This window comes from Balaenoptera borealis (genome assembly GCF_965194805.1).
Source record: "Balaenoptera borealis genome assembly, chromosome: 5".
Taxonomy (NCBI): Eukaryota; Metazoa; Chordata; class Mammalia; order Artiodactyla; family Balaenopteridae; genus Balaenoptera; species Balaenoptera borealis.
This window is the reverse complement of record NC_138862.1, coordinates 104,626,866-104,639,247: the sequence shown is the minus strand read 5'-3', so window position 1 is coordinate 104,639,247 and position 12,382 is coordinate 104,626,866. Positions and strand designations below refer to the sequence as shown.

At 38.4% G+C, this 12,382-nt stretch overlaps 1 protein-coding gene across 2 annotated transcripts; it reads right to left on the bottom strand.

The window, feature by feature from the left end:
* Positions 1–237: 237 nt before the first annotated feature.
* On the bottom strand, positions 238–12,348 carry TRIM59 (tripartite motif containing 59). 2 transcript variants are annotated; one of them, XM_082394170.1, is made up of 5 exons: positions 11,172–12,348; positions 10,138–10,208; positions 6,702–6,734; positions 5,988–6,047; positions 238–3,424 (listed from the first exon to the last, which is right to left on the bottom strand). In XM_082394170.1, exon 5 carries the CDS (start codon positions 3,419–3,421, stop codon positions 2,279–2,281), a length of 1,143 nt encoding a protein of 380 aa, XP_082250296.1. In that variant the 5' UTR covers positions 3,422–3,424; positions 5,988–6,047; positions 6,702–6,734; positions 10,138–10,208; positions 11,172–12,348; the 3' UTR covers positions 238–2,278. The 2 variants fall into 2 exon arrangements, with proteins under 2 accessions (XP_082250296.1, XP_082250295.1); XM_082394169.1 differs by lacking the exon at positions 5,988–6,047.
* Between the last annotated feature and the right edge of the window lie 34 nt (positions 12,349–12,382).

The following is a 12,382-nucleotide window of genomic DNA, read 5'->3' as shown; positions in this document are numbered from 1 at the left end:
TGTGGAGCACGGGCTTAGTTGCTCCGCGGCATGTGGGATCTTCCCGGACCAGGGCTCGAACCCCTGTCCCCTGCATTGGCAGGCGGATTCTTAACCACTGCACCACCAGGGAAGCCCAGTACTAACTAACTAACTTTTAAAGAGTTAAAGTAGATAGATAGATAATGCCCATAGCCCATATGAAAATTCCAAAGCAACCACTCCTGAGTTTGACTGCCCTATTAAGCCACTCAATGCTTATATCAAAATGAGTTTATTAAAATATATACTTTTGTTGTTATACATAAAAACTTAGAATTATTTCAGGAATACATACTTTAAATTTTAGTCTCATCCTCCTGATAAAAATACAGAAAGGAGATGAGCATGTATAAGACTCAGTTATTTGTATATTTGACTATATTCATGCACACTACATAAAATTTATCCAGCAGTAAAGTTCTACTAAAAACTGGCAAGTTACAAAAAATATTAAGGTCAAACTTAAAATGCTTCAGTTTTTAGCTGTGATTCATAGACATATATTAGAAACCCTAATTTAATTTAAAAATCTTGGCTTAAATCCTTTAAAGATAGCACGACAGATGAACTCTGAAAAGAATACATGGAGTCTCTCATATACTAGATACATGGCCTTGGGCAATTTACTTTTGTGTCTGTTTCCTAATCTACAAAAAGGATTAATACACACGAGAAATATGAGATTACATTTTTGACACATAATACCTAACATTTCAGTGCTTACTAATATTTATATGTATTCCAAAAAGTATGTGGCATTTTTGTGTTGTAACTATTACTTTAATCAAGTCGATGCAACTTCAGTCTAAAGTTAGTTGGTAAGCTGAACATATACCTCCTCCACCTCCTCCAGATGTTCTCTGCCCACACAACAGGTAGTTGTGCTGTTCTGATTCTGATATTCTGATTCTGATCATAAATTGACAATACAGCCAGCCATCTTAGTGTTCAGACTTGTTCTCAGCAGATAAGACATAAGGAGTATTTTAGAACTAGTGCCCTGAGAACAGTCACAGCTATAGGACCTAATCTGACCTGGAAAATCTGTGAACTAAGTAAGGTTCCTAAATATGTGATCCAAGAGCTACAGCCAACTTGGAATTTCTGGAAAGTGAGTGAGCTTGTACTTAGGGTTACAAGGACAAAAGGGCTAAGAGTCCTACCACAAGCACCACGGTTCAGTCCCTGTTAATTAAAGGAAACTAAATCAAAGGGATTTGACTTAATAACTAAGTAGCCTCCATTTATAACACAATTCCAGAAAATAAGATCGAATTATTGGTACTTTGGCATTAGCATAAGAGAAAGTTCAACAGAAAATTTAAGACAATTTTAGACATAACAGTTAACGTGATGCCATTCAAATATGATGAGGGTGGGATATATCAATAATAGTCCATTCTAGTAACATGTTTGTTTTAGAGTTTTTAGCCAAGAACTGATTTGACTGACATGACTAAAACTACACAAAAGTTAAATACAATCCTAAAATAAATTTACACAAACCACAGAATAATAAGTACTAGGGAATGTTACTGTTTGGTCCCTAATGGCACTTTAGATTTCCCAAAGCAATAGTTTTATTAGGAGTGAATGCTGATATAAACATTTTAGAGCTCTTAAATCTACCTAAAACACATGAATGTGTGTGGATCAGGTACATTTGATCAAACACATCTTTAATGTAAGCAATCCACTCTCACTATGAGACTTTGCTACTTGAATTTAAAACCTCTTCTCACCATCCTTATTTGTCCATTCAAAAGTGTCAAGCTTATTACCTTTCGGGATTTTGCCATCTTTTAATTAAAAGCTACGTATACACAAAGAACTGCAGAGCCAACCACTGCAGTATATAATGCTAAGAGATAATATTGGTACAAGAATATTTAAATATCACAGTGATATTAAGTCAACCTCTCAAACCAATAAAAATGGGATAATACTCAAAATCAAGTAATTATTAGATTTTGTTCTGGTTTTCAGAAAACGAGAGACATTCCGTCTCATTTCTAACTTTTGATGACATTTTCTATTCAACAGAAGCATGAAAGGGATTATTTATATTTGTTGCAACTCTAATAAACTTTAGCTTGCTATTTTATTTACCCATGCTACCCCTATTGCTCCATTTAGCAATGGTCATTAGTCTGCTGTACAGAATAAGCCTACTTAAACAATTCAGATTTGAATTTTCAACAAATTATTTTCCACATGAATTCCTTCAGTAAATATAAAGTGTGACATAGTATATTCTTTAAATCATGCACATTCTTATATAAACTTTGGTAAACAGATAGGCTTCAGAAAAACATATTGAAGTGATTTCATTTAAAAAGGTCATTATGTGTTGGTTAAAAAAGAGGATCAGCGTCAGCATCACTGAAATTAGTGTAACTATAACAATGTTCAGAATCTTAAAAAATTCAACTTCTTTTTCCTCCTTATCAGGCCAGGAACATGGCATCCTTTTTGAAGAAATTTTCATTTCAGGAATGAGAAGTTTCTTTATTTGTCCAATTTCTGTTCTGCTCCATTCTTCTTTCAGTACTTGGCTTACTCGAGGATGAATTTCAACAGGTGGGACCTCAGGGAGTGGTCTTTGTTTCAAGACCTGCACACGTTGGCGGACATCATCAACTTTTTCAAGAAATTTAAGTGGAGGCTCTTCTTGTAAAGATGTTGTCAGTGTCACTAATTCAAGCTGCTGCTCTCTTATTTCTTTCATTCTTTCAATTTGTGGAGTATATTCTAGATTAATCAGATTGCCAACATCACAAAGAGCAGTTAGGAAAAAATTTTTTTTCTGTTCTAATGTATCACTAAGCTCCTTAAAATACTGGAGAACAACTTCCTTATCACCTTGGACCATTTTCTCCGAATGAGATTTTTGTTCTTCCAGCTTTTCAATAAGACGAGTAAGATCTGTCCAGTGTGTGTCAGTTAGCTGTTCAAGCAGTTTTTCAGGCGTGTCCTTTTCTTTCATATAGGCACTTTGAAGGTCATCTATAGGATGACCATGATGTTGACCTATGGTAAGGCAATGACCACAAACTAATTTTTTATCCAGGAGACAGTAAACATTTAATGGCTGCCTGTAATGTTCAGGGCAGGTGACAATATCTGGATGGTCTTCTTGCTGGTACTTTTCAATAATAGCCCTTAACGCAAAATTAACAGGTAAAGATTCAATACCAGTTGGAGCAATTTCAATAATACTTCTGCAGTTAGGGCACTTGAGTGGAATGCGTAAAGGTCTCCATATATAAAAGTTACCAGATGCCTGTAGAACATTTTCCAAGCAATTTCTACAAAATGTATGAGAGCATGGTAGTACACGAGGATCTTCAAAAATACTGTAACAAATGGGACATGTTAACTCATCCTCAAAATTGTGCATTTCCTGTCAAGAGAAAAAAGTATTTTAATTCTACATATAACAAAGACACATGCACATATTATGTAAAGTTTTAGGTGTTAACCTCCAAATTGTTAATATACTGTACTTGTCATTTAAAAGAGTAAGATTTTTAAAATTAGCTTTCTATATAATGCAATTCCTAACACTGAATAATTGATCACCTTTAAGAGCTTATTTACTTTGGTGTGTTCTGTTGAAGTCTATTTAATGATTATAACTAGTCTGTGCAACTTTTTACATTCTAAGATGCTAAAATCAAAACTATACACAAATCATGAATAGGTAAGACTAAATATTTCTATGAAATAAAAAGTTAATTCTTAGCAAAATTACATTCTTCAATTCACACTCCCAGTTGGCTCAACCATAGTTTCTAAAGTAAGTTATTAAATTTCTAACTGTTCTATAAATTTCAAGCTTCTTGAATTGGAATATTAGTGTGTATGCTTAAAGCCCTGAATCAGCACAGTGTAAGAGTCTCAAGTAATGTTAATTTGAAGATTCGGAAGGGAGTAATATTTCTGAATTAGTCCTTGTGATAAAAAAGTTTGAAAGATGAAGTGTTGATTGTGGTAATTATGAATTACAGACCACTAGAGCATTAGTGGTAAAGAACATCATTAGTCATCTTTCCTTCATGAAAGAAAGCCAGCAACAGTTCAGAGACCCTCTCTGACACAAGTAACTTGACATCTTGGCAAGCTATTACTGATATTTCCAACAAGCCTTCCAAGTGCCATTCATGCAAAATCTAAAGCTTACCAAATCCTCCTCTATAAAAACTGTTAGAAGTATCTACAAATAACTAATTGTACTTTTAAGAAACAAAAACCTCTTCAGACTTTTTATAGCTCTTATGCGCCTCATCTTCTTCACCATTTGCAAAACCAAACTCATTCATTCTTCAAGTCTCAACCTGAGTCCCATCTCCTCCCCCAGATTAGGTCCCCTAATCTCACTGAACACTGCACTTCTACTTTATAGCAAGCACTTAGATGGATTTTATTTAAAAGAATTTTGTCGGAATTCCTGCAGGTCCAGTGGTTAGGACTCAGCACTTTCACTACCGGGGCCTGGGTTCGATGCCTGGTCAGGGAACTAAGATCCCGCAAGCTGCGTGGAGCAGTCAAAAAAACAGAATTTTGTAACATTTTTCAATACATTAGAATATAAGCCTGCAATAAGGCAGGAATTGTGTCTAAGCACAGAAGTTGGCACACAATAGGCATTCACTCAATGTTGGTTGAATAAACACTGCCCCTTAAGAGACCAATGTTAATAAAATGTCAGACCTTAGTTTTTTGGGTTTTTTTTTTTTTCAAATAGCAAAATCTCTGCTTAGGAAAAGCTTTTATCAAGAGTCCATCAGAAAATAGAAAATACTCCATTCAGACTCCATTGAGCCAAGATATGAGAGACTAATAAGCCTGAACTGTGAGGCATTCCAGGAAACAAAAGTAACTGGACAACAGAAGATGACATTCACTGCAGATAAATTTAAGTGCCTACATGTTGGGAAGCCTTTATGACTACCCTTTACCTACAGAGAGCTCTGAAATAGAAAAACCACCCAAGAAAAACAAACGTTTCTCAGTTTATTTCAGTGATGTCAGAATTCATAACGAAGGAATAAACAGAATAGCACTTTGCAAAGGAATAAAATTTGAGCATTGGACATATATTCAATTTAGATTTAATATTAGAGTTATTTAATGTAAGTACGAAAGATCAACCCTAAAACAGAACCCAACCTTTCCCTCCAAAGTCCTATATTTGCCAAAAAGTTAGAAATCATTTTCCCTGGGAACTCATTTAAGGACCCAAAAGCTCAACTTTCTTTAGAATGAGGATATTCAATAACAATATTGTAAAGAAAATATCATCTCTTAAACTTACATAAAGTGGAAGCAAATATCCTGGTCTCAAAAGTTACTTCCATAGCACATAAAATTTTTAACAAAATTTAATCAGAAACGTGTAGATAACGTGAAGATACAGAAATCAAATCTAAGACTACCCTCTTCTAGCTGATTTATGAAAAACTGATTTTAGGCAACAAATTTGTAAGTCAGAACTGGCTAATAGAAGTAAGCCTGGTTGAAAATAACTATGTAAGGCCAGGAACTTTCAAACTCTGGTTGCTGCCTGAGAAACATAAGATAAAGGTGGCTATCATGCTTAGGGGCTAGTTCTTAGAGAAACTAGTATGAAATTTTATGCATCAGAAATTTTCCATAACCAGCCTAGACTCCTGAGGGGGAATAAAGGAGCAAAAAATTTTTCCTATGAATATTTTCTGGTATGAACATCTTGGATTTAGCTATGCTGTGTGTATGTAACAACACTGGAAACTAGAAGACAATGAAGCAATTCTTCAATATTCTCGGGAAAACATGGCTTCTAACCTAAAATTCTATACCCAAAGTAAATAAATTTTGAAGGTAGTCTAAAGATAGTTTAACACAAGAGGTCTCAAAACTGAACCACCCATCACCCACCCTTTCTAAAGAAGCTGCTGCAGGAAGAAAAAAACAATAATTCTCACCAGGATAACTATGAAATGAAGTCCTGGATAACTGTGCAGCAAGCCTAGAGAAATAGTAGTCTGGAGGAAGAAGACAGAAATCCAGAAGGAATGCCTTTAAGTAAATAAATGGAACTGACAGAACATTTCACGTGTCTGAACATATTGAGAGGTAATGAGAAAACTAAATTTAGGGAAAAGTGATGGAATCATGAAAAGAGGAAATACTACAGCACACTATATAGCTCAATTGTCCTATTAGTTATAATATTTTAAATATTAAATATGGATTTTACCAAAAAGCATGACTGTTAAGGATTGAATGTGTCTCCCCAAACTCATAAGTTGAAATCGTAACCCTTAATGTGATGGTATTAATGAGGTAGAGCCTTTGGGAGGTAACTAGGTCATCAGAGTAGAGCCCTCATGAAAGAGATTAGGCCCTTAGAGGAAGAGATACAGGGCTTGCTGCCTCTCTTTCTCTGCTCTCGGCCACGTGAAGACACAGCAGGAAGATGGCCATCTGCAAAGCAGGAAGAAAGCTTTCGCCAGAACCCAACTTTGCCAGCATCCTGATCCTGGACTTCCCACCCTCCAAAACTGCAAAAAAATAAATGACTGTTGTTTAAGCCACCTAGTCTATGGTATTTTTGTTATAACAGCCCAAACTAAGAAACTGACAAAATTATGTTCGGAGGAGGGAATAAGGGAAGGAAACGAAGTTTAAGAACTTACCTTAATCTTCTCTTATAAGAAGTCAATACATGCCTAAAAGTGAAAAATCAAGAAATCACATTAAAAGCAAATTATTTATGAATAGAGAAGCAATACCAAAAGAAATATTTAAAAGAAATGAAGTGACTGCTTCTGGAGAGCAGGAATCAAAAGTGGGGAGAGTGAGGGCAGGAGGCTGCTGTTTTTCATTATAAGCCTAAGTTCTGTTTTACTTTCAACTATTAACATACAATTAAAAATATTAAAATTTTAAATAAAGAAATAAAGACAATCCCACATGCATCCAGGAAGAAAAGTAAGATACCCAAAAAAGGAAAACAAAAAGCATAATGGTTTCAGAATTCTCTGGGAGACTATATTTCCAAAGATGGGCACAACAATTAACTCCCACATGTTCTGTGATGTGACTTTGCTGGTATTCTCCTGTCAAGAGATGAAATCTATTCTCCCCTCAAAAAGATCTGGGCTTGGGGCTTCCCTGGTGGTCCAGTGGTTAAGAATCCGCCTTCCAATGCACAGGAGGCGGATTTGATCCCTGGACAGGGAACTAAGATCCCACATGCTGCGGGGCAACTAAGCCCGTGTGCTCTGGAGCCTGTGCACCACAACTAGAGAGAAGCCCACATGCCGCCACGAAGATCCCGCGTGCCACAACTAAGACCCCATGCAGCCAAATAAATAAATAAATAGTTAAAAAAAAAAAAAAAAAGATCTGGACAGGACATGTGACTGCTCTGACCAATCTGATACAAGTGACACTATGACAGTTCTGGGTATAGCCCTTAGCTAGCCTAGCAGATTGCTGCCTCTTTGCTATGTGAAAAGTCTAGGCTACTCTGCTGATGAGAGAGGCCAAAAGGAGAAGCAATGAGGTGCCAGACATGTGAGTGAAAAAGCCATCTTGGACACGCAGCCATCCAAACCATCAGACGTTTGTTACACAGCAGTAGATAACCAGAACATCTCCAAAGCAACTAGGAATGCTAAAAGACATGTAGCAATCAATATCCACAAGGATCTGGAAGAAAAGGATATGACCTAAGAATTCTCTACCCAGCCAAGATGTAATTTATCCATGTGAAATAATAAAAATACTCTTTAGCAAAATCTACAGGGTTAAAAAAAGTTCTATAGGGCAGAGCTGAAGCCATATACTTTCATTAACAAACAAAAGAAGTAGTATAAAAAAGATTTATATTTAAAAAAAGAGAGAAAAGAAAATGAACCTAGGAAAAGCAGAAGAAAACAATTCTAATGCATGAAGAAAACCATGAATTAGAATACAGAAAATTGTTAGAGTTGATAAACCCAAGAGCTGGCTTTTTAAATAAACAAGCCAGGGGCTACAGGGGGCGTTGGAGAGTTATTGTTTAATGAGTGCACAGTTTCACTTTGGAAACATGAAAAAGTTCTGAAGATAGATGGTGATGGTTGCACAACAATGTGGAATGCACTTAATGCCACTGACTACACACTTAAAAATGGTTAAAATGGTAAATTTTATGTATGTTTCAAAACAATAAAAAAACTTTAAAAATATTTAAGTGTCTTGCCTATTAACCAGCCTTTCCCGTCAAATTAATTTTAGAATTGATTTATATTAATCTATAATTTTAAAAAACAAAAAAATTAAATTAAAATAACCCATGTAAAATGTTATTTTCCTCCAGTGGGTACTAAAAGCCCACGTACAAATTGATAACTTAGTTCAAGATTTCCTGCTTCCCTTTTAAAAGTCACCAAGAAATATGAATGTAAAAAAGAAATCTTTTCAGAAATAAACCTGAAGCTAAATCATCTACATATAAATTATTTCACAAATTTATTGAGCTTAAGCGTCAAAAACAAACACATTACTGAATTTCTAAACTTTTTATGCAGTCTTTCTCCAGAGGGCCGACTCCCTACGGAGCCTCTGTAATGTCTAACCAGCGTATTATGGGTGGTCGGCACTGACAGCAGATGATGCAGAACTGGGCAGTACCAACAATATCATTACCCATTCTCCTGTGTGAACTGCTTCTCAAGTTCTAATTCCCTAATGCATTATTGCCTTTCATCTCTAAACATGAATGGCTATAAAACATTCATTACATTTTACACCATCTGAAGAGAAATTTGCCACATTATAGTTAGATGACTTGCTCTAGGACTTAGAGTGAGTCAGCTATCATAAGTCTGGGAAAATTCAAGAGGTGCCACTTCCCAGGCTGGGTCTCACATCTTTGTGGCCCTAACTGATAAAAAGCACATTTTATGCAATTCAAGACTTACTTTAGAAATACTACATTTGTGCCATCTCTAAATATGGGGCAAGATTTTAAAAATACTTTTGTACATATAAATGTACAAAAATAATGATCACCTAACTCTTTCAAAAAAAATCCTACGGTCAGATCTGATTTTAACTCTGCCCATTTGCACTGTTTTCCTGCATTTTGACATCAACCTGTTTCCCCAAACTAAGAAAGAAACTATTAATGCAATTTAACCAGGAACTGATACAAGCAGTTAAGATTTTCTTTGCTTTTTTTTTATATTTTTGAAAGTGAAAAATATATATATATTTGGTGGGAAAAATTCAGCAATATGTTTGCTGAAAAGCAATGTTAAAACTAACATCACTGGGCTTCCCTGGTGGTGCAGAGGTTGAGAATCCACCTGCCCATGCAGGGGACACGGGTTCGAGCCCTGGTCCAGGAAGATTCCACATGCCGTGGAGCAACTAAGCTCATGCGCCACAATTACTGAGCCTGAGCTCTAGAGCCTGCGAGCCACAACTACTGAGCCTGCATGGCATAACTACTGAAGCCCGCCCGCCTAGGGCCCGTGCTCCGCAACAAGAGGAGCCACCGCCGTGAGAAGCCCACACTGCAATGAAGAGTAGCCCCCGCTCGACGCAACTAGAGAAAAGCCCGCGCGCAGCAATGAAGACCCAGTGCAGCCAAAAAATAAATAAATAAATAAATTTATTTTAAAAAACAAAACAAAACTAACATCACCTAAAACCAAAATTTCGTCTTGCCAGAATAAACTATGGTACCTTACTTTAAAGGATAGCTACTTGGTCATTAAAATGGAATGCAGATCAATATGAAAATACATGGTAAAAAGGTATCCAGATAACTTAATAAATTCAACTTGCAGATCTGTATGTGTTAAATGTGTGTGTCTGTATTAAGATGCACAAATCCTTGTAAGATTTCTAGAAAGGTAAACAAGAGTTAACAGTGACTAACTTTAAAATATAGGTCAGATAAGGGAGTTGTTTACTTTCCACTTTATGATCCTTCTATATGGTTTGAATTTTATACACCACCAACATACACACCTTTTCTCAAAAGATTTAAAACTTTCCCCTTACATTTTAAATCATACACACAGTAAAAATTTACTGAAAATTTCTTTGGTATTTACTTAATCTCCCAGAACTTACCACTTTGTTGACCTTCTGGTTTGGAGACTGAATATGTATCTTCAACTTTTTCAGATTCTTTTATTTTTATTCTAAAATAAAAATAATTTTATCTTAATGTTCTAGACTTATATTCTCAAAACGTATGTTAAGTACGATATCATAAGGAATGGTGGTAATTTCACTGTCTTTGACGTTTACCTTCCCTAAGTGTCACTGTGTTTTTTTAAAAGTAGCGACAAATATCAACAGCTGTGGTGCAGCAGGAGAGGTATCACCTGTACCTTGAAAATCCCAACAAGTCTGTGACCAAATAAATTGCCACAAAGGACCTCTTTTTATAGCGTCAAGTCTCTTATGAGCTCTTGAAAATATTAGCCAACAATGGTGATGACGGAGCAAACATTCACGGTCATTTTAGACTGCTGAAAGTTAACTGGAAGACAAGAAGCACCCATGAGAGTGAAATATTTTGCCAGCTTAAAATTATAAATCCTGATTTAGGTTATACCCATTAATACGTCTGTTCATCTCTCAATTCTGCCATTTAAATGTTGAGAGACCCTGGGTCAGTTTTACCTAGTGCCTCTCAGAACTGACGTTTCACGTCTGTAAAATGGGCATAACTACACCTACGCGGTTAAGTCCAATGAGAACGCCTCCCAGAGAAGGGGCTGGAAAAAGCTGTGCCCTTGCCCTTCCCCTTCCCGAAGGTTTACGACAAATCCTCCCGGGCCTCTCTCCCAACGCGCCTCGGCGCCCTCCTTTCCGAGCCGCCGCGAGGCCGCCCGGCTCGGCGGAGTCCAGCTCCTCTCAGCCTCCCCACCACAGAGGGCCTTCTCCCTCACGGAAATGCAGTTCTTAATTGGCGGGAGGAAAACGAGGTCCCCCAAACTCTCCACCTGGGACAAGAGGGACCCAAGACGCGGGACCCAAGCCAGCCCTCTCCATCACCAAGCCCCAAACACATGCAGTACACCAGCCTGCGCTACAGGGAAAGAAGAGTGACCCAGAGCCGCCTTCTCGGACCGAAGAGAAGCTCCTTATAAACTCACCGTGGGGACGGGAAAACCAGCCAACTCCACCAGCAGAAACAGAGCTCCACAGCCTGCGGGCTGAGAGCTGCTCGGATTCCCGCCCTCCCTCCTCCGCCCTGAGGGCCTTCGGGTTCCCAGATGAGGCGGGGCTTGAGAGCCTCAAGACGCAGGCGCGGTCTCCCGGCAACCTTCAACTGCGTAACATCAGCCAATAGGAAGAGCGCGGGGCCGCTGTTCGAAAGTAAACCGCCGACCCCTGGGGCCGAGGCGGGGGCGTGATCGCTAGGACTTGGCACGAGGCCCGCGGCGAGCTTTCTGTGCCTGCGCACTAGGCGCGGGCTGCCGCTCCGGAGCTCCGGAGGCGCGCCGCAGCGGGCGCTTCAGTGTGCGGGGGCGCTTCTGGCAGCCGTGACCCTGGCCTGGAGTCCCTCTTGGGGCCGCGGGATGGCGTCCCGGGAAAGGCGGGGCCTGGCGGAGGCAGACGATATTTACAAAAAGGATTCATAGGGCTATTTTTTTTTTTTTTAACCTGGAGCCAAGCCGGCACGTCCTGATTCTAGACTTTAAAGTGCAGCATCTTGCATTGTGACTTATAGGTTCCCTGAGGCTTCATGAGCGCACACGCACCCCAGTGGGCAAGCGCCATCCTCCCCTAAGCCCGGGTTTCCTTTTGTTTGCGGCATCTGGAGACATAAACCCAGCAGAGTAATTGGTTCAGCATAGGAGGAGACGGCTTCTGATTATTGAGAATTCTCTTGTACTTAAGGAGAGCTATCTCTGTGGGCTGTTGGGACCTTAGGACTCATTTAGGACTATCTCCCTCTGTCTCTCCCTATTCTTCCTCCCACCTCTGCCCCCTCTTTCCACGTTATGAAATTATTGCCTGGCAATGACTGTTGCAAAGAAGTCCTGACTTCCAATTCAATTTCTCCTCCAAGTCCCTATTTCACCTTTTTAACCCTTAGAATTAGAAAGCAAACAGTTCAGTAGTCCCTTCGCAGTTTCTTTTTCTTCAGAAACTTTATCCAGCTGTGTGGCAAGACACTCATCACAGCTTCCCTCTCTAAAATGTAGTTAGAAGTCATTTACAGCTGTGCTAAATAAAGCTATGAGCCTCTGTATACTGTGTATTGCCAGTACTTTCAGGTCTTAGTTTCTTATATAGTAAATTACAGAAAAATATTAAACAGAATAAAAGTAATATCAGTGAGTCCTGAGTCAATCTCAGA

Coding starts and splice junctions, on each gene's coding strand:
- TRIM59 (XM_082394170.1), bottom strand. CDS start 3,421: ATGCACAATTTTGAGGATGAGTTAACATGTCCCATTTGTTACAGTATT.